General features: G+C 41.0%; 1 protein-coding gene across 1 annotated transcript in view; it reads left to right on the forward strand.

The window, feature by feature from the left end:
• The window catches only part of Fam184b (family with sequence similarity 184 member B), an 84,708-nt gene that overhangs the window by 4,511 nt on the left and 59,330 nt on the right, over positions 1-20,867 (forward strand). The window contains exons 2-4 of the mRNA XM_090343790.1: positions 2,482-2,586; positions 4,609-4,739; positions 7,016-7,792. Coding sequence (XP_090199916.1) covers positions 7,643-7,792 — 150 coding nt within the window. The 5' untranslated portion in view covers positions 2,482-2,586; positions 4,609-4,739; positions 7,016-7,642. The remainder of the gene's footprint in view (positions 1-2,481; positions 2,587-4,608; positions 4,740-7,015; positions 7,793-20,867) is intronic.

The following is a 20,867-nucleotide window of genomic DNA, read 5'->3' on the forward strand; positions in this document are numbered from 1 at the left end:
TTTGTGCTAGAGCTCCTTTCATACACACTAAAAAACTTTTTTCATCATGAAAACAGTATTGAAATTTTAGAAAAGAGCAAATAAAGTCCCTAACCACTTGGAATATTTTCTTGCTAAGGCATAAGTTATCTTACATGTGCTATTTTATTAAATAGCTTTCTACTTTTGGCTTTCATGTTAGTGCAGTCCCAGCACAGGGGATAAAAAATTACATGGAGTACTACACAGAAAATTGTGAGTCTGAGGCCATTTTGGGCTACACAAAGCCTATCATGTGGTGGGCACAGTCCAACAAGTAAGGCTCAAAAAGGACCACCCAGGGAATAGTGCCAGTGGTTTAATATTAGTAGTTAGCTCTGCTAATCTCACAAGGCAGGAGCACACAGAACCCAGGCTAGAAGTAGAGAATACATAGAAAAGTGTAGAAAGTAGATGGAACTTTTAGACCTTATGACATAAAAACAAATTAACACATGCTGACCTATTGGCAGTATCTACTAAAAGACAAGGAAATACACAGACTCAGTACCAGGCAGACCTGGCAAAATTTTGGTAGGAAAGGGGTTTGAACTGATTTACTTCTACCACTCATGCCATGCTCCTAGTCCTATTTATTTTTAGTGAGCATCTCACAGTTCATCTGAGACCTGGGCCAGACTCAGTCCATGATCCTTTTACTTTTGCCCCCATGTACCTAGGATTATGGACATGAATCACTATGTTCAGTGTTTTGACATAGCCTCACCAACTGTTTTTGTCCAGACTGGCCTTAGGCTGTGATTCTCCCATTTTTACCTCCCAAGTCTCTGGGATTACAAATGTGAGCCATCACATCTAGCACTCTGACAATTTTGAACACAATGTGGTATGATACAGTAGTAGTCTACTGAGTTCTTTCAGTTGATTAATAGACTCACTTGAGAGTGTCTGACTAACAAAAGGGACAGGACAAGGATGCAACACTGACTTGACACTTGCTGTCTGCCACCTCCTGTGAAATTGGGAGAACTGACCAGCTTTTGGAAGTGAGATGTAGGACAGTGAGTACCAGATCTCTCCCTCTCTTTCTCCCCCCACCCATCACAATGAAGACAGGACCAAGATTGTTGCTTCTAGTCAATTGTTGAATCAGTAATGTTGGCAACAGATTAAGATTGGTTCATGAAACACCAAACTGAGTCAAATTAGGACACTTATTCGGAAAATTTAGTTGCATCTATCACATAAGAAAATTCCTGGAATCATTCGAGGGCACTCTGTGGTAATCAGTAGTCTTCTAGAAGGTAGAATAGGGATCCTGGTTGGCCAAGCAAGAATAGAACTGAGTTCTGGTACCCAGAAACCAAGATGGTGGTGTATCTTGTATCTGATTAGACTGCAACAGGAACCAGCAGTTATTAAATACAGGACCCAGTAGTATCTCTTTTTAGTGAGGGAGTACTATGTTTGGGCTCACTGCTAAACTCACGCCTAATTGTATCTTTCTGTCAATGATAACTGCTCTTGGACATCGTAATCTGACATATCAGTTGATGTTCTGCAATGGGTTAATTTGGCAGTGATCTAAAAGAGACAACAGGTACGGCCATCTTGTTTCAAGAAGGATCCTAAGCCAGATGTCAATATTTCATGCTATAATCCTAACTATTCAGAAGGCAGAGATCAGGAAGATGATGATTCTAGGCCAGCCCAAACAACAAGAAGTTTATGTGGCTCCATCTCAACATAGAAAGATGGATCTGCTAGCACGTACTTGTTAATCCCAGTTATACGGCAGGAGTTATATACAGGAGGATTGAGGTCCAGCCGTGCCTAGGGAAAAAGTGAGATCCTATTCAAAAATAAAAGACGGGGGGAGGCCTAAGTGGTAAAGTCATTGCCAAGCAAATATGAAACCCTGAGTGCAAACCCAGTGCCACCAATAAAATAGATTGGCTTTATTACTCCACACTAAATGAACAAAATGATTCAACAGAGTAACAGCTCTGCACATACAACGGAGGGATCAGTTGGAGAAAATTAATACCAATTGCTGTACTAATTGGAGGATTGCATTGATAATTGGCCCCAGCCAGTGCATTCCATGGACACTTAACAAAATGCTACATATTATGGACCCTGCTTCCCTAGGAAAGTGACATAGATTTTGCTAGTGGTCTGAATGCTTTGTTTCAGAGCCTTGTTACCTTCTCTGACCCAGCTTTCCTAGAAGGTTAATATTCTACTTAGGATGCATGTATTTCAATATTAGGTTGCAAAAATAAAAACAATAAAATAGCACAATCTCAAAGTTGAATTTTTATGACTCATGTATTTATTTTCAATAACCATGTGGCATCATTTCCAGAAATACACTCAAAATATTACCTCAGTAAATAGGAAGTTTGATTTGGTTGTTCCTTAATTATGTTTTATTCATATTCTTTTATCATGACAAAAAAATAAGCATTGCTTTCTTTTGTTTAAATACTTGATAAGCAGCACATTTCTGGGAGCCATTCTTCATCACAGAAAAAGTCTACAAATATGGAACAAGCATCACTGCCTTGCACAACCCCCCACGGTTCAAGGATCTGGAGGGTGGAGGTGAGGAGCAAAACTGGAAAGGAGAAGATTGTTTTGACTGTATTTTTGCTTTTATAGCCTGGTAACAGCCTAATGAAATACTGAACAGAACAGAGGACTGAAAGAAGGTGGTACTGGTAGAAGTGAATTATGTTGGAGACAAGGCAATTAAGGATTCCAGTGCAAACTCTGTGAGTCTCTGCTAACTTCTATCTCGTAAGATCTGTCTGCCTTGCCCCTCTAGAAAGCTGAACCCTGAAAGGGAACAGCTTGATTCCTTGTAACAGTGAAAGCCAGAGTGTACACACCTTGCTCATTCCTCCACAATGACTAGTTACTTGAAGGTACACTGATAGCCAGGAAATATTAGACACTTAAGGAAACCTGTAATGAATGATGAGCATAATGTATCCCCAGAGCTATGATATTAAACCAGGTGCCGTGGCTCACAGCTATAATACCAGCTATTCTAGAGGCCAAGATCAGAAAGATGAGTTCAGTACCACTATGGGCAAAAAATTCACCAGACTTCACATCATGGAAGGAGGGAGGAAGGAAGGGAGGGAAGGAAGGAAGGAAGGAAGGAAGGAAGGAAGGAAGGAAGGAAGGAAGGAGGGAAGAGGGAGGGAGGGAGGGACAGAGGGAGGGAGGGAATGGACAGAAAAGAAAGAAAGAAAGAAAGAAAGAAAGAAAGAAAGAAAGAAAGAAAGAAAGAAAGAAAGAAAGAGAAAGAAAGAAAGAAAGGAAGGAAGGAAAGGAAGGAAGGAAGGAAGGAAAGAAGGAAGGAAGGAAGGAAAGAAGGAAGGAAGGAAGGAAGGAAGGAAGAAAGACAGTCCAGGAATGGTGGTACACGCCAGTAATAACAGCTATGCAAGAACCGTAAGTAGAAGGATCACCTTCTACACACCCCAGGCAAAAATGTAAAGATGTTAAGGGAAAATTAACTAAAGGGAAAAGAGCTGGAGGAATGGCCAGAGTGCTAGAGAGCCTACCTAACAGCCGCCAAGACCCTGAGCAAACCTAATCCACCATATATTTTTTTAAGAAGAAATGATATTCTCAGAAACTTTCAAGGATATACTAATGCATAACATAAAAACAAGAAAAGGCTGTTATTTTTAAAGTCATGAGATAAGAGCTATTCGAGAAATGAAGCCAAAGATGAAATATTTAGTAGATGTGTCAGAAAATGATTTGCAGAAATTCCAGAAAGTAGAACAGAAAGGCTAAGGTGACAGGCATGAACAAAAAAGAAAATCAGAGTGAGATGTAGCATCTAATTGCAGAATTCCAAAATGAGAACGGAGAAGGAAGATGAAGGAGGAGATGAGATTATCATTATTCCCTCAAATTGTGATATGGTTTCATCTCCTAAAAGGATCCCATCAAGTGGCGAGCATGATGAATTAAAACAGCAACAAGGAGGGAAATGGGGACTAAGATATGAGAAAGGGTATCAATGTGTGTGAAGTAATGCACCTTCTATCTGGTGAATATAATGTAACCCTTCTATTAATTATAATAAAAATACATGTATGGAAAACAACAACAACCAAAGGACATCATTATGACAGTGAAGGGCTAAAGAAAATCCTAACTGCTTCCAAAGAGTATGGTAAACAGGTTACACAAAACTAGTTATTTCCAGAATGTAGCGACTAGGCAAAAACAAAACAAAACAACAAAAACAACTAAACTGTGAGAACTAGTCTTTAAAATATATAAGGGTTGGGCTGAGAGTTTGGCTTGGTGGTAGAATATTTACCTACCATGCACAAAAACCTCAGTTTGATTTCTCGAGATCACATACATAGAAAAAGCTGAAACCGGTGCTGTGACTCAAGTGGTAGAGCTCTACCCTTGAGAAAGCCCAAGGACAGTGCTCAGGCCCTGAGCTCAAGCCCAGGACTGGCAAAAAAAAAAAATGTGTAAGGGGAAATTCTAACCCAGAATTCTGCATCTAGACAATGTGGTCAAATATAAGGCTGAAGTAATTTGAGTTCTGAGTATGCATCTTTATAACTTGCATGGTCTCTCCTTTAGGAGAACACCGAAGAATTATGATCTGAAAAGAAGTGGGAAAATAATGGAATATTGAAATCCTAGACCTGTCACCCCCCCCTCAAAAAAAAGTAAAACAATGGGAAGAAGTCTCAGGATGACAGCTGTGTCATGTAAGTAGATGGGACCCAAGAAGTAGTCTATAGGAAAACTCTGAACAATGTGTTTGTGTATGTGGAAAATGTAGCTGTTAAGGAGCTTGAGATCTAAGGATTGCAGTTTGAAGACAAACTGGGCAGATAAATCTGTGAGACTCTTGTTTTTGTTTGTTTGTTTGTTTGTTTTTTGATGAGTCATGGGGCTTGAACTCTGGGCCTGGGCATTGTCCCTGAGCACTTGAGCTCAAGGCTATCACCCTACCCCTGGAGCTACAAGCCCTACTTCCCATTTTCTAGAGATTAATTGGAGATAAGAGTTCTTTAATGCCCAAGCTGGCTTTGAACCGAGATCCTCAGATCTCATCCTCCTGAGTAGCTATGATTACAGGCCTGAGCCACCAGGCCAGTGAATCTGTAAAACTCATCTCCATTTACTAGCAAAAAGCTGGAAGTGGAGGTAGCTCAAGTAGTGGAGCACAAGCCTTAAGTGACAAAACTGAGACAGTGAGGCCTTGAGTTCAAATCCAAGTACCAGAACAAAATAATAAAGTTGAATTTTAAATGTAAAAATAATTACAGCAGCTGGGTGCTGGTGGCTCATGCCTGTAATGCTATCTACTCCAGAGGCTTAGATCTGAGGATTGCAGTTCAAAGTTAGCCCAGGCATGAACGTCTGTGAGACTCTTATCTCCAATTAACCACCTGGAAACCACAAGTCTGTAGCTCAAGTGGTAGAGCAGTAGCCTTGAGCTGAAGAGCTCAGGAACAGTGCCCAGGCCCAGAGTTCAAGCCCCATGACTGCTGCTGCTACTGCTGCTGATAATAATAATAATAATAATAATAATAATAATAAAAATAATAATAGCAACAGCATAATTTCAGAACCAAATTTTAAAGTTTGAAATACAATGTAGGCCAGGAGTTTGGCCTAGTGGCAAAACTACCACCCAGGACTGGCCAAAAAAAAAAAAAAAATATATATATATATATATATACACACATATATATATATTTGTACAGATTAGCAAAAGAAAGGATATCATTTCCCAATGAGAAATGTACTCATTACCTGACTTAGGTACAGTAAACCCTCTGCACATCGCTTTCAAAAAAGTATACAGATTTCAGATTAACAGATTTCAATAACTAGAATTGAGTATGATTCTAAACAATTGTTTTAGTTTTAGCCAATACTGGGATGTGAACTCAGGGCCTTGTGCATGGTAGGTAGATTCTGTACTGTTTGAGCTATGCCTTGAGCCTTTTTTGCTCTGGTTATTTATTTATTTGCCAGTGCTGGGCTTGAGCTCAGGGCCTGAGCACTGTCCTTGGACTTTCTCAAGGCTAGAGCTCTACCACTTGAACCTCAGCACCACTTCCAGCTTTTTACTATGTGGTACTGAGGAATCGAACCCAGGTCTTCGTGCATACTAGGCAAGCACTCTACCACTAAACCAAAAGCCCGGCCCTTGCTCTGGTTATTTTTAAGGTAGGGTCTCATGCCTGCCATCCTCCTTTTTATGTATCTGCATACGTTGTTAATGAAATCTGTTTTTACCTTACTGTCATGTTTTTAGACATTACCTGGTCAACTGTTTTTCTTAACCTTGTTTTGGACAAATATCCAGTTTCTGTCTGTTCCTTCTTTGCTCTTCTAGTGTCTCTCCTTCAGGAGGAATAGAGGAGGGCTCAGAAATCTCTGGTGGTGATTCTGAGTTAAGCACTCTGTTTTCTAAAGCCACTGGGGGAGGAGAGGGAAGATTGTTCTGAAAAGGCAGCCCAAGATTGGTGGTAGGAACAATGAGCATTCTCAAATAGAAATATTTATGTTTCTAACGCATCTGTCCTGTTTATGATGCTACAGATAGATATTCTGGATCGACTTTTCTCACTTATAAAAATAAATACCGGTAGCTGCACTTTGAATGTGGTTTCTTAGACCGTTTGAAACCTACTTATTTTATGAAGATTGTTAAAACTCTTGGCAGAATGCAATTTTTAAGTGAAAATCTATTTACCGTTCAAACTCAAAATAATGTCTCTGTTAGTCATGCTTCAGAAAAATCTGGTCAGAGCTGGCCACTTTTCCGGAGGGAAAATTTATCCAGCTAACCCCATCTTCTCCCAAACTGATAAGGCTCCAGAAACTTGACAGGGCTCCCCGCCACGCCCAGGCGTGGATTTGGACTTCTTCAACCCGTGCTACATATCCAGCTCCTCCCCATCCCGCCTTTCCACCCCTCTTGCTCGGGACTTACTCTGTGGTCCTTTCTCCCTTTCCCACTGACCAGAATTCTGCTCCTGACCCGGATTTCAGTTCCACATTGGCTGGATCCAAGGTGGCAGGCACCTCCACGCGTCCCAGGTGCGTCCCGTCCCTCCGCCGTGGCGCGGGCCCTCGCTGTGCGCCCACCCCGACGTCTGGCGCTCCCCACTTGCCCTTCCCAGCCAGCCACCTGTGTGTGCCCGACCCGCAGGTGTCGGAGCTCACTTTCCTGGCACCTGTCCCACCCACCCTCTTCCTGCGATTCAACTGGGAGCCCCGCGCCCTTCTCGTCTGCAGCAGGAGCGCGCTGACCAGCCTTCGGAAGCCCCAGGCTGGCAGCTCCCAGCCGCGCAAGCCTCCCCCTGGGAGCGCCACCCACGCTCGCCCCGGAGCCTGGCGCGGGGTGGCGAGTCGCACGCGCCTGTCCGTAGGGCGCAGTGGCCCGAAGCCGATGACCCAGGGAGCGGAGGAAGGTGGCGCCGTGAGCTCCAGAGGCCCACGCCTCCCGGGGACAGGAGCCATGCGCTAGCGCGGCGGGCAGGACTGCAGTGCCACCTCTCCCGCCCGCGAAAGCCACACGCACGGCCGCGCGCGCACGCACGTGCACACGGTGGGCCGGGAACACGAGCGTGAGCATTGGCGGCTGGCCGCGATGGCATCTGCTCTCCACGGCAAGATTCACCCGCCCGGCCCTTGCCCGAGCTCCAAAGCCTGCACCCGCAGTGGCGGCGCCGACTGGGGAATGGACTGTGATCCCGACATGCGTGTGAAAATGTGCAAGAAGATCGCTCAGCTCACCAAGGTAAGGCGGGGTGCTGCGGGCCGCCCACTACTCCCCCCTCACCCCCCCGTGTGTGAGAGGAAAGGTGGGGAGGTCGACTCCGGCCAGGCCAGGCCCATTCGGGACAAAGTTTGTATGGAAAGGCAAGCGATCTTAAATCTGGGTGACCTGAACCAAGGAAACTCCCCTGGCCCTCTTGCCAAGCAGGTTGACTGGGCTTTTGTCAAAGGGGGAATGTGAAGTTTGTGTGTGTGTGTGTGTGTGTGTGTGTGTGTGTGTGTGTGTGTGTGTGTGTGCGCGCGCGCCCGCGCGCCCCCCCCTTCCCGCCCCCCACCCCCCAGCGCGCTTCCCTTTGCCAGCGCTGATCGTGCCTGGAATGCTGTGATTTCATTCACCGCAGCACTTTACAGCTGGGGAGGTCATGTGAATGCTGTTGAAGCACTTGATTCATTTATTCATTCAACAAATATTTGAGTCATTTGTTGAGTGCCAGCTACTTGCATGGCGCTGTAGTAAACCTGGAAGGCAGCCCAAGAGACTTACTACCAAACTGGCTGCAGACGTGTGTAGGAGCTTAAATGGGGAGCAGTGCATTCACTATCCAACACTTAAGACGAACCTGGAGGAGGTCGGCCAGCCCATCCACCCCTCTCATCCAGGGCCTTGCTTGCACTTTCCCAGTCTATGCGGCTTCCTGGTGAAGATGAGTATGAAGAGCCTACCAGGGCTCATTGTTTCTTGTTAGGAGAGCCTCCTCTTAGGTTCCTCTCATGAGGAACGACAGTCCTCCTTATCTATGGTACAAGGCTGGGAGTGGGCTGTTTGCTTGGGGTTTCATTTAGCTGGCAAACTGGAGACCACACTGGTCTGTGAAAGGTCAGGTCCAAGTTCATCCAGGAGTGATGGAACATACTCCCCTCCCTCCCTCCCTCCCTTTTTCCCTCTCTTCCTCTCTCCCTCTCTCTCCCATCTCTATCACTCATACACACATATACACACACATACACACACACACAAACACATACACACACACTTCATACACACACTTTCTCATGGAATCACAGATACCCCTCACTCTTTTGCAGGAAGAATAAAGCACTGAGCAGTCAGTACCTACCTTCTGCCTTCTTTGCTCATGAGTCTGACTCCAAACAGCTGGAAAGGGGAAATGGGACGTTTGACATGTACAGCAAGCACTATGGATCTAACCTGCCCTCACCTAAATACTGATGTTGATTTTTTTAATGCTTATTTATTCAAGTACCTGGAAAGGCACCTAGCTCCACTATAAAGCATCTACTCTGTTTTAGAAGAATCTAAAATATTTTGGAGAGGTTGCTATAATCATAAATTGCTAAACAGTGTATCAAATTACAAGTACTGTAGGAGCAACATCAAAGGTTATAATACTGTCATGGATAGAAACAGATTTTACAAAGGAAATAATTCTTGTGTTTTTAAATTTAGGGGTACCTACTGTGTGCCAACACTATGTTGAATATTAATGACATAAAACTTAACAAGACACAGACCTTGCCTTTGTAGTCTGCCAAGCATATATTAACAGACCATATCAATAAAATATGGTAATCATTTTACTCATTAATATTTATGGTATACCTATTATGAGTCAAGCACCGAAGACCCAACAGTATGTACATAATCCCCAACACACAGAAGACAGTGTTTCTCAAAGTTTACTCTTATCACAAACCATGGTTAATTATTCTTACATATTGCCTGTCTTTTACCATTTTTCATGCTAATTGCTTAAATTAGAAATTTCTGATCATGATAAGCTCCTTTCGGCTATTATTGTATGGCATGTATTTTTCTTTTTTTCCATATATTTTTATTATAATTTGGCATGTATTTTTCATATGTGCACACTTAGTCCTTCTGAGTTAAACTTTAGTTGTATCTTTGATAGATAAATTTAATTCATGTGCATTTATTGTGATCAGTAATATATTTAGATTATTTTTCCATTGTATTTTATATTTTTTACTTATCATTCTCTTTGTTTCAATTTTATTGGATTAGAAAAGTGATTTTTATTCCACTACTTGCTTGAAAGCCCTATGCTTGTTTTTATTCTTCTTAGCACAGAAATGGTGGGACAAAAAGGTGAACAAATGCAGCAGTGACCCTTACTAGACACTATATGGAAAATGAACTGTACAAATTGGAGGTAGAGGGGGAGAACAGGAAGAAAACGAAGGAAAGGGTGACACTTCAAAAAGAAATAAATGTACCCTATCACCTGACTTATGTATAACTAGCCCTCTGTATATCACCTTTACAATAACAATAAACAGGCTCTTCAACCACTTAATAGTATTATATTATTATAATCTATATAGTATAAGATATACAATATAACAAAATATACTAATAAAATATATAATATATTGTATTATTATTAAGATACTTAACTGTAATATTTTCTAATCTCATCTAATTGGGTCTTTCTATGTATTTTACCATTTGTCAGCCCTTGCCTTTCCTATCCAATTAATTGCTGCATGTCTTTGTTTTTACTTTTCAAATTTCAAACTAGCTGTTTTACTCAAAAATTAAATTTACTGACATCAATTTCTTTGCTTATCACATTTTTTTGACAGTCCTGGGGCTTGAACTCAGGACCTGGTCACTGCCCTAGGGATTTCTTAAGGCTAGAGCTCTACCACTTGAGCCACAGCACCACTTTCTGGCTTTTCTTATGTATGTGGTACTAAGGAATTGAACCTGGGTCTTTATGCATGTTAGGCAAGTACTCTAACACTAGGCCACACTCCCAGCCCCCACATTTTTTCCCCTTAATTCAGCATGTTTCTTTTGAATTCATATCCCTTGTGGCTAAAGTCTATTGTTCTTTTATATAGGGAAATTTATTTGGAAAGGAATACACTAGCAATAGAAATTGAATCATCTCCAGGGTAAGCATGACTACAGTTCATTTTTCCACTGACACGTTCTGTAGGGTCATGGTTGTGGAGGGATTACCTTGTATATTTGAAACTGTCTTCCTTTTGCTGTCGTGGGTGTATAATCCCTTATCTGGGAACAGAATTCTACTGTGCAGGTACTTTCCCATAGTACCTTCATGATAGTGCCACATTGTTTTCTGGGCTTGACCACTGATGACAAATAAGTCTACTCCTTACTTGATTTTCATGTGATATTGCTTTTGTCTCACTGGAGCTTCCTTGGTGTTAGTTTATTGAAGATGCATGTTTTCTTTAATTCTGGAAAATTACAAATACTTTTTCTCTTGAAATACTGTCTCTATTCCATTACTTTCATTCTGCTTTCTGGAATTGTCATTAAGTGAGCAAGAAAGCTTACCCATCTATCTCTAAGAATATTATTAATTCTTTTTAATCTTCATCCCATCCTAGGGAATTTTTTGTACTATCTTCCAGTTTGCCAGTCCTCTTAGTTATCTGTCCATTCAAGTTTTCTTCATCTGTTAACTTTTAGGATTTTAGTAAGTTTATTTTCCATTTCAAAGATTAGTTACTACTTTATTTTGTTCTGATTTGTTTAACAATTCCTTGATTAATTTTCAGCTTTATTGAGGTAGAATTTACATAACACTAATTAAGTGTACAACTCAACATTTCACATAAATTTCAAGTCATCAACCCATAGCTATTTTCCAGTTTTAGAATATTTCCAACACTCCAAAGAAATCCATCCCTGAACCCATTTATAGTTAATCCCTGTTCACAACTCATCAATAAATAACCTTAAACTTGTTCTCTCTTTCTATAGAATAGTTTTTTCTGGATATTTCATATAAACAAAATCATATAGTAGTAATATTTTCTGTCTGACTTCTAGGCTTATCTACAATGTACTACATATCATTAATCTATTCCTTTCTCTTTCTTTTTCTCTTGTGTACCCATTCACCAGTAGATTGATGTTTGAGTTTCCATTTCTGGCTAGCATAGATAATTACATTCATGATGAAAATCTTTGTGTGCTCTTAGGAATATAGTCAGGAATGAAATTTTTACTTTACATGCTAAATTTATGTTTCACTTTCTAGGAAACAGTGTTTTCCACACTGAATATACGATCTTACATTACATTTTCCAGCCTACCTAAAATCTCCTAGTATATTTCCATGCATCCAATCTCCAATAACAGTGAATAAAATGCCTTCAGTATTCTACTTTGTGCCCATCTTTCTCTCTCTTCTTAATGCTTGCTTCTTTTTTTTTTTTTCCTGTCAGTCATGGGACTTGAACTCTGGGCCTGGGCACTGTCCCTGAACTCTTCAGCTCAAGGCTACTGCCCTATCCCTGGAGCCACAGTGCCACTTCCAGTTTTCTAGTGGTTAATTGGAGATAAGAGTCTCGTGGTCTTCAGTGCCTGGGCTGGCTTTGAACCATGATTCTCAGATCTCAGCCCCCTGAGTAGCTAAGATTATAGGCATGAGTCACCATACCCAGCTTTTAATGCTTACTTCTAAAAATAAAAACAAAAACTTAATTCACACATGGAATTTGTATTATATGTGGGATACATGTGATATTTTGATGCATATAGAAAATATGTAATGGGGGCGGGGAGTTTGGCCTAATGGTAGAGTGCTTGCCTAGCACAAAGACCCAGGTTCCATTCCTCAGTACCATGTACATAGAAAAAAGCCAGAAGTGGTGCTGAGGCTCAAGTGGTAAAGCTCTAGCCTTGAGAAAGTCCAAGGACAGCACTCAGGCCCTGAGCTCAAGCCCAGGACTGGCAATAGTTTCATTATGTTTGAAACAATCAAAATCTCTTCTACTAGCTGTTTTGAAGTAGACAATTGTTGCCAACCATAATTATCCCACTGTGCTGTAATATATCAGAAGTTATCCATTCTATCCAATTGCAACCCTGAGCCCCAAACCATCTTTTCTTCATGTCGTGATAACCAGCATTCTACTTTCTAGCTTTATGAAGTTTATCTTTTTTATACATAATGTCTTCTAGTCCTGTCTTTGGTATATAGATGATAGAATTCCATTCTTTTTCTGGTTGTATAATATTCCATTGTATATAGCTATTATATTTTCTCTGTCTTTTCATCCATTAGTGAACACCCTCAGTTGATTCTGTATATTGACTGACATGAATAGACATTTAGCTCTCAGTTTTATCCTCTTTTTTGCCAGTCCTGGGGTTTGAACTCAGGGCCTGAACACTGTCGTTGGGCTTCCTGAAGGCTAGAGCTCTACCCCTTGAGCCACAGCATCATTTCTGGCTTTTTCTATGTATGTGATACCAAGGAATCGAACCCAGGTCTTTGTGCATGCTAGGCAGGCACTCTACCACTAGGCCAAATTCCCGGCCTAGAAGGTACACATTGCACGTGCACACGCACACACACACACACACACACACACACACACACACAAAATAAAGTACCTAATTTTATTTACTATTTACAACTGCTAGGTCTTTGATATGCAGTGATGTAGTAAATAACTAGAGTGGTGTAAAATTCAAGATGCACACCTTGGAGAGCTTTTTTATTTTTTTTATTGTAATTAATAGAAGGGTTACATTATATTTGCCAGATAGAAGGTACATTTCTTTTTTTTTTTTAAGGAATTAGAACTTTATTTTTGTTTGTTTGTTTGTTTGTTTATTTATTTATTTATTTATTTATTTGCCAGTCCTGGGCTTGAGCTCAGGGCCTGAGCACTGTCCTTGGACTTTCTCAAGGCTAGAGCTCTACCACTTGAGCCTCAGCACCACTCTGGGTTTTTTTGTATGTATGTGGTATTGAGGAATCGAACCCGGGCCTTTGTGCATGCTAGGCAGGCACTCTACCACTAGGCCAAACTCCCAGCCTAGAAGGTACATTACTTAACAATCATTGCTACCCCTCCTCATGTTTTTGTCCCCATTTCCCTCCCCAACCCCCTCCAAGATACAGAAACAAGAGCCATATAAGGTGTGACTGTTGTTCTTAATGTACTATGTTAGTTCTCATCTTACCTTGTTATCTGATATATTGTATATATGTCTATTTGTTTATTTGAAATAGGATAGGGAAGGGGCAAAAACAAGATGTGGAGAGCTTTTTTAAAACACAACAGCTATAGACGTGGAGCTAAATGCAACACCTAAAGCTAGACTGGATTCTGTCCTGGCAATTTGTCCCGAGTCATCCTCACATAAGGAAGCACTGGATATAACCCAGTGCCAGGCTGATCCTAAGCTTGACAAATGTTTCACTTCCCTTCCTTTTTTAACTGAAAGCACTACAGGGGGTGAGTATGATCACCCCAGAAGTAACCTGGAGCAGAGCCAGCCCTTCCACCCCAGAGGCCAAGGCAGTGCCATGAGGCAGTGGGATTGAATCTGTTGCTACAGGAGTCCTCAGCAACAGGTGGCCACTTGAACCCTGTTTTCATGACTTAAAGGAGTTTCATTATACCTACTGTCTCTCTGCCCTCCTGAAAATACCCTTCTACTTGCAGGAGCTTGTTTGGGGACAGATGTATAAGCAGTTCTACAAGTTGGCTTTAGGACTCTAGATTTGAAAAAGGATTTGTTTTAACAAGCCCTTTCTGTTGGAATTTTTTAGCTTAGTGGTATAATCCTGATGTAAAGACAGTTGTCATTAATCTTTGTGACACACCATAAAACAATATGTCCTTGAACCCTACTGAGATGCTTCCACTTTGATTTAACCATCTGGTCTTTCCCAGTTGCTCCCAACCTTCAGCTAGAGTGATCTCACAACCACATACATTACTGATAGAAATGTGAAATAGGACAGCCAATTTGTAAAATAGCCTGGCAGATCCCTAAATGGTTAACAGAATTATCATATGATCAGAAATTCTAGTCCTAAACATATGCCCATGAGAAAGCATAAAAATTTAACCATAGGGGCCAAGAGTTTGGCCTAGTGGTAGAGTGCTTGCCTAGCCCCAAGTTTGATTCCTCGATACCATATACATAGAGAAAAGCTGCAAGTGGTGCTGAGGCTCAAGTGGTAGAGCTCTAGCCTTGAGAAAGTCCAAGGACAGTGCTCAGGCCCTGAGCTCAAGCCCAGGACTGGCAAAAAAAATTTAAACATAAATGTTCATGGAAACAGTATTTATATAGCCAAAAAGTAGAAATGAATTTTATGTCCATCAACTAAGGGACAGATAAATAAAATGCAATATACAATAAAGGAGTACTGAATAAGAGATGAAGGACTTCTTTGCATGGGTAAAATAACTTTCTCAACTAGATTTTATGGTAATGATTACATAATTTTAATATCCTAAAAATCATTTGATTGTGCACTTTATGGGTAAGTTGCCTAGTATAACAATTATGCCCAATATCTCTGTTAAAACAAATAGTGAATTATATCTATCTCCTGTTAAATCTAGCTCTGAATCAAGTTCCAGTGATTTTACCCCACAAAACTATAATGAATTGGTCTGCCTCTAGTCTCCATTTCCACTTATACCATTTATGTCACCTAAGTTATTTTGTGGCCTCCTAACTGGTTTTTCCCCTCACATTGTGGCAAGAAGTATCTTTTACATATGAGCCAGATGTGTCATTCCTTCATTTAAAGCTCACCAATAGCTTCCTTGGGAATGAAATACAAGGCTTCACTTGGATGAAATTTGTTCACCTATGTTAAATTGCTTACTATGGCTCCTTTCCACCTTGCAATGTCATCCTTTCAGCCTTCTTCTTTCAAGCCTACCCATAATACATCTGTATTTTTTCCCATTTTGGTTGTCTTTTAAGTGAGAATCTAAAATAAGAAAACAATCTGAGTTTACAATCCTACTGAACCATCAAAACCTGTTACCTAGCTGTTTTCACTTCTTTATCATGTCTAACTTGGTACCAGGTTCCTTTTTAATTATTTTTCTTCAGCAGCTTGCCCTTATTGCATCTTTTGAAACCATTCAACCCAATTTTCATAGGAACAGAATTTTTCTTTCACATAACTGTATAATTTATGCAATAAGGCTTTAAATTAAATGATTACAAACAAAAACTGTTGGCATAAAAATACTACTGAGCAGAAAAAGAAGGAAGTATACAATCAGCTTATGCAATGATGATTTTATGAGGACTGATGGAAAAAATCTCCTGCTGTTTGTATATAAGAACTGAACTATAATGTTTTTTTTTTTTTTTTTTTTTTTTTTGCCAGTCCTGGGCTTGAGCTCAGGGCTTGAGCACTGTCCTTGGACTTTCTCAAGGCTAGAGCTCTACCACTTGAGCCTCAGCACCACTTCTGGCTTTTTTCTATGTACGTGGTACCGAGGAATCGAACCCGGGTCTTCATGCATGCTAGGCAAGCACTTTAACCACTAGGCCAAATTCCTGGCCCCTGAACTATAATGTTAATTAGACTACTAAACTGGAGTTGGGAAAACTTTGAATCAACTAGTCGAAGTTTTCTTGAGACGGTAGGTTCTTGGCCATTTTGCTTGATTTCAGTTGGTTATTATATAATAAATTGTGTGATGGTTCCTCTTTTACTCTATACCTGGACAGGTCCCAGATTATTGCCTAGAGTTTGATTGCTATGGCAGAGATGTGTGCGTGTGTGTGTGTGTGTGTGTGTGTGTGTGTGTGTGTGCGCCCGTGTGCCCGTGCACTCACACCCGCCAGTCCTAAGTCTTGAACTCAATCTGATCATTGTCATTTTCCTCTGAGTTCAGTTGTAGGGCTTGAACTCCGGGCCTGAGCACTGTCCTTGGACTTTTCTCAAGGTTAGAACTCTACCCTTTAGCCACAGCACCACTTCCAGCTTTTTTCTATGTATGTGGTGCTGAGGAATCAACCCTGGGTCTTTGTGCGTGCTAGAACAAGCACTCTACCACTAGGCTAACCCCCCAGCCCCTCTGGACACTTAGGGCTCTTAGGTGGTAAACTGGAGACACGAGTCTAATAGACTTTCCCATTTGGGCTGCCTTTGAACTGTGACTCTCAGTCTCAGCCTCCTGACTAGCTAGGGGGTTGGTGGTGTGAGCCACTTGTGCCTAGCCAGAACTCATCTTTGTCACAGATAGCTTTTTATGAAAAGCCGCCAGGAAATTTGGATGGGAGAAGCCTAAAGATGGAATTATTTTGTGAATAGTTTAAAATAATATGATAAACAGATGTGCTGAGGTGCTAACTTGTTAACTAAACATTTGCCCTTTTAAAATGGCTTTTATAAGAGACCTTTTCTCCCACAATCCAAACTCTGGTACAGTTCTGTGGGAACAGCATTTTGTAGTCACTGAGATGATGCAGTAACTACTTTCAAAGTATACTGACGTAATCACAGCCCAGCTTCACATACTATCTACTTAATGGGCCTTTTTGAAATTACTTAGTATGCTCTGAGCCTTTAGGGAAAGGGGAGATATCTGGAAAATGCTTCCAGGTCACTCAAGGCATCAGAGAAACAAGTTCTTTTCTCATAGATAAGTGGTCCAGTAGAGGCAACATAACAATTCTATGAGAGACAAAACACAGTCCCTGTTTTCCCAAAAGATCCTTTTTCCTAGCTGTGAAAACCTCAGAATAAAAAGCAGACAGACCTACGTGGGCATCTTTGATACCCTCATCAGGAATAACATTCTCAGACTCCTAAGGCATAATGAACATTAAATAGGCTTTCCTACAAAGATCTGTCTGTCCTTCTGAATTCTGAATGATCGCTATGATAGTTTTGTCCTGTGAACTTCCGGTTCTCATTTTGCTAAAATACAAGCTCAATAGCCTAAGTTCAATCTTTTATTCCTTCCTGAATTTCATGTGCATATGTTGATACCAGCTGTGGAAAACTAAAAAGGATGGCACTCCCTCCCAACCCTTTGCCTCCCCAGAAAAATCTGTGTCAAATCCCTAAGGTCTGTAGATGCTAGCTTATTCAAAGAAAAGTCCTTCCAACTGTAATTAAGTATTGAGATAGAGGATCTTATCTTGTATTATCTTGGTGAACCATAACTGAAATGACAAGTGTCTTTGTAAGAGAAAGTCAGAGATTAGACACAGAAGAAGAGATGCAGGAGAGAAAACAGAGGCAAGGATTGAGTGGTAAAATCCTAAGTCAAAGAATGCCTAGAGCCACTGGAAACCAGAAAATACTTAGAATAGATTATCTGCATGAACCTGCAGAGGCAGTGACCTACCATCCTCTTCTAAAAGCTGTAATTGTTAGAGAATAAAATCCTGTGTTTTAAACCTTCATGCTAGTTGCAATTTAAGATAGAGACACAAGAAATGAAGATCCTCATTTTCTGCTCCATCCCTCCATAATCAACCAGGACTTCATTCTGCTTAAAACTTCTGCTAATCATCCCATTCAAACTGCAAATGGATTTTAAAAAATCATCCCATTCAAACTGCAAATGGATGCCAGTAGCTCACACCTATAAGCCTTGCTACTCAGGAGGCTGCAATCTGAGGATTGCTGTTGGAAGGAAAGTCCATGAGACTTGTCTCAATTAAGTACCACAAAAACTGGAAGTAAAGCTGTGAATCAAATGATGGAGCATTAGTCTTGAGCAAAAAGAAATCAGAGTAGTGAATTCAGTCTTTGGGAGGGACTCAAGCACTGGGGCATTTTTAGACTACAGTGTGATTATGGTCTTCAACTTGATTCTAAAACTATTGCCTAAGATCCTTGGCCTATTGCCTGGTCCTGATCTCACCCAGTCTAATAGAAAAGAAATTACTCACTGGAAGCTCTTTAAGCCAGAGCTTCTCATTTGTCTGAGTACTGAACACAAGTGACTGGAGTCTGCCTGTAGCATTTCTCATTTAGTCAATCAAGGAGACATTCTGAGGATGCCTTCTTAAGCTCTCAGAGTACAGTTTGACTAGTGTCTTGGACAATGAAAAGTCTTTATCTGGTTATCCTCATTTTTAAATTTTCAACATCATCTAGCATAATACCCATATCTGAAAATATGAATGATTTGGATTACTTTCAACTGACAAATCATTAAGGATAATGGCCATATACATTCGGTATCTCCTTGGAACCTTTATAAATGCTAGGACACATGTAGTTGCATTATGAGACAGATAAAAGAATGCATATTCTAGCACAACAATCTATTGGGGGTGTTAAGTCATCACTGGAGGCCAGTCCATCATTAGAAATGCCAGTAATACAAAGATGGCAGAACTCTTTCTGAGGGAAGCCCTACCTATGCTTCAGTGAGTTGTTTGGGGTTAGAGTTCAATTTGGATGACCTTAAAGAGACATATGTGATCATCAATAAATGATATTTTTTCTCCTGAGTATGCAGGTTTGAAGACAGAGCTAAACTGCCCCAGGCAGTAGAAAGATTGAACGCTCCCCTGTGCAGTTCTCTTTTATCTTTCTCCTTTTACTATGCTCAGTCTCTTGAATAGGTATTGACCAAACACTGGCTTGAAGGATGTTAGCCGGCTTAGTCTACACATATGTCTTGGTCTACTTTTGCACTCTGCTGGTGACATTGCTATTGTTAAGACAACAGAAACATTTGTAGGTGATAACACCTACAAATGCTGGGGCATAGGAAGCTTGGAGAATTATATACTTCGTTTAAAGTCTTAGTTTATCTGGATCAGAGCTTGGGTCAGGCTGAATCAATTCCAAGGGAGTGAAAAAGAACCTGTTTTGAAGGTTTTGTACATGTTCCTGCCAGGACAGACTGTCCTTGAAAAAGCATTCTCCTCAAACATCTGCTCCTCCTTCTACTTGCAAGCTCATTAATGGCTTTTTCCCAGAGACCCAGAAATAGCAAATTCCATTAAAAGGCTTATCATTAAATACAATGCAGCTCTTTATGTGGGAGAAGGATGGCCTCTGAATAAAGTCCATTAGGGCTCTGGGCTGAGGGAAAAAAAATGGGTCAGCTTTCTATTAAGGGAGAAATTAATACAGCAGGCAAGAGCCAGCAACAGTGCCAACATCAGTCTTGCAAAGCTTTTCCTCTTCATGCCACCAAAGTGCATTTATCCAGTCTTGCTATTCCTGTCCTCGGTGCCCTGGAGTGCAGCCCATTCGTCCTGAGTAAGGCTATCAAATTATCTGGTAACAGCCTAAATAAATATGAGAGGGGAGATTAGAACCAACTAGGGTCTGTGTGCGCGGGTGTATATGTGTGTGTGCTCTGACTGTAATCCAAATCGGGCCTCTGAAGAGCAAAGCTCATCAGTAATTCTGTCACCATCCTCGCTCTCCTGTAGTGGGTCCTAATGTCAATTCTGTGACATGTGGCTTATTGCTATATCAATAAGGTGCTGTCTTTGGGAAGAGCCACTACAGAGAAACTTGTTTTCAATATGGGAGCTCAGTGTTCAAGTGAACTCTCCAATGTTGAGTCTCTCTTTTGTGACTGAGGGAGCTGAAGCACTGAGCATGCAAGGACCTAGGTAACTTAGGCTGGCAGGTAGCATTGAAATGAATTGAGAATAGCTGTAATATAATGTCCAAAAATTCTAGAAAACGTAAGAGTGAGTCAAGCACAGGTCTGCGATGAGAGAGCTGTTCAGTTGCGCTGACAGCAAAGTGAGGGCTCCCAGATGGCAGAAGGATCAGAAGTCAGGATATTTAGTAGTTGGATGCAACATCCCCTGCTGGTAGGATGGAAACAAGAAGACCAGCTCCACTGGAGAAGAGAGTTGGTTGAGTGCAAGATTTTTAGCAAATGAGAGAATTTAAGAGACTTAAATGAGATCTTCAGGGATATATCTTGAGGTCAGTGTGATGTATATGCTATTTGGATAGTTGTGTGTTCAGTGAATACTTGCTTGCTTCTGTTCCCTTCCAACCTATGGGCAGATTACTTTCTTGTCCCACTGATGACAGGATTCACTTTGAAACTTGCATTTGTCTGTGGGATGTCACGGAGATGTGAACACAACACAGAGGTTTTAATGGAGCGTGAATGATTTGGTGACTGTCAGGAGAAGATCATGCCTGAAGTGATCCTTACTTACAGCCTGACCCTGATGCAAAAGACCTACGTCCAGGTTCAGCCTGAAGCTAAGCCTGAATGACTGAAGCTAGACAAAAACAGATCCACTAATCTTTAAGCTTAGTTTAACTCTCAGTACAACCTGAGTTTAAATCTATACAACA

The sequence above is a fragment of the Megascapheus bottae genome, chromosome 13 (assembly GCF_031878675.1).
Source record: "Megascapheus bottae isolate mThoBot1 chromosome 13, mThoBot2.hap1, whole genome shotgun sequence".
Lineage (NCBI taxonomy): Eukaryota > Metazoa > Chordata > Mammalia > Rodentia > Geomyidae > Megascapheus > Megascapheus bottae.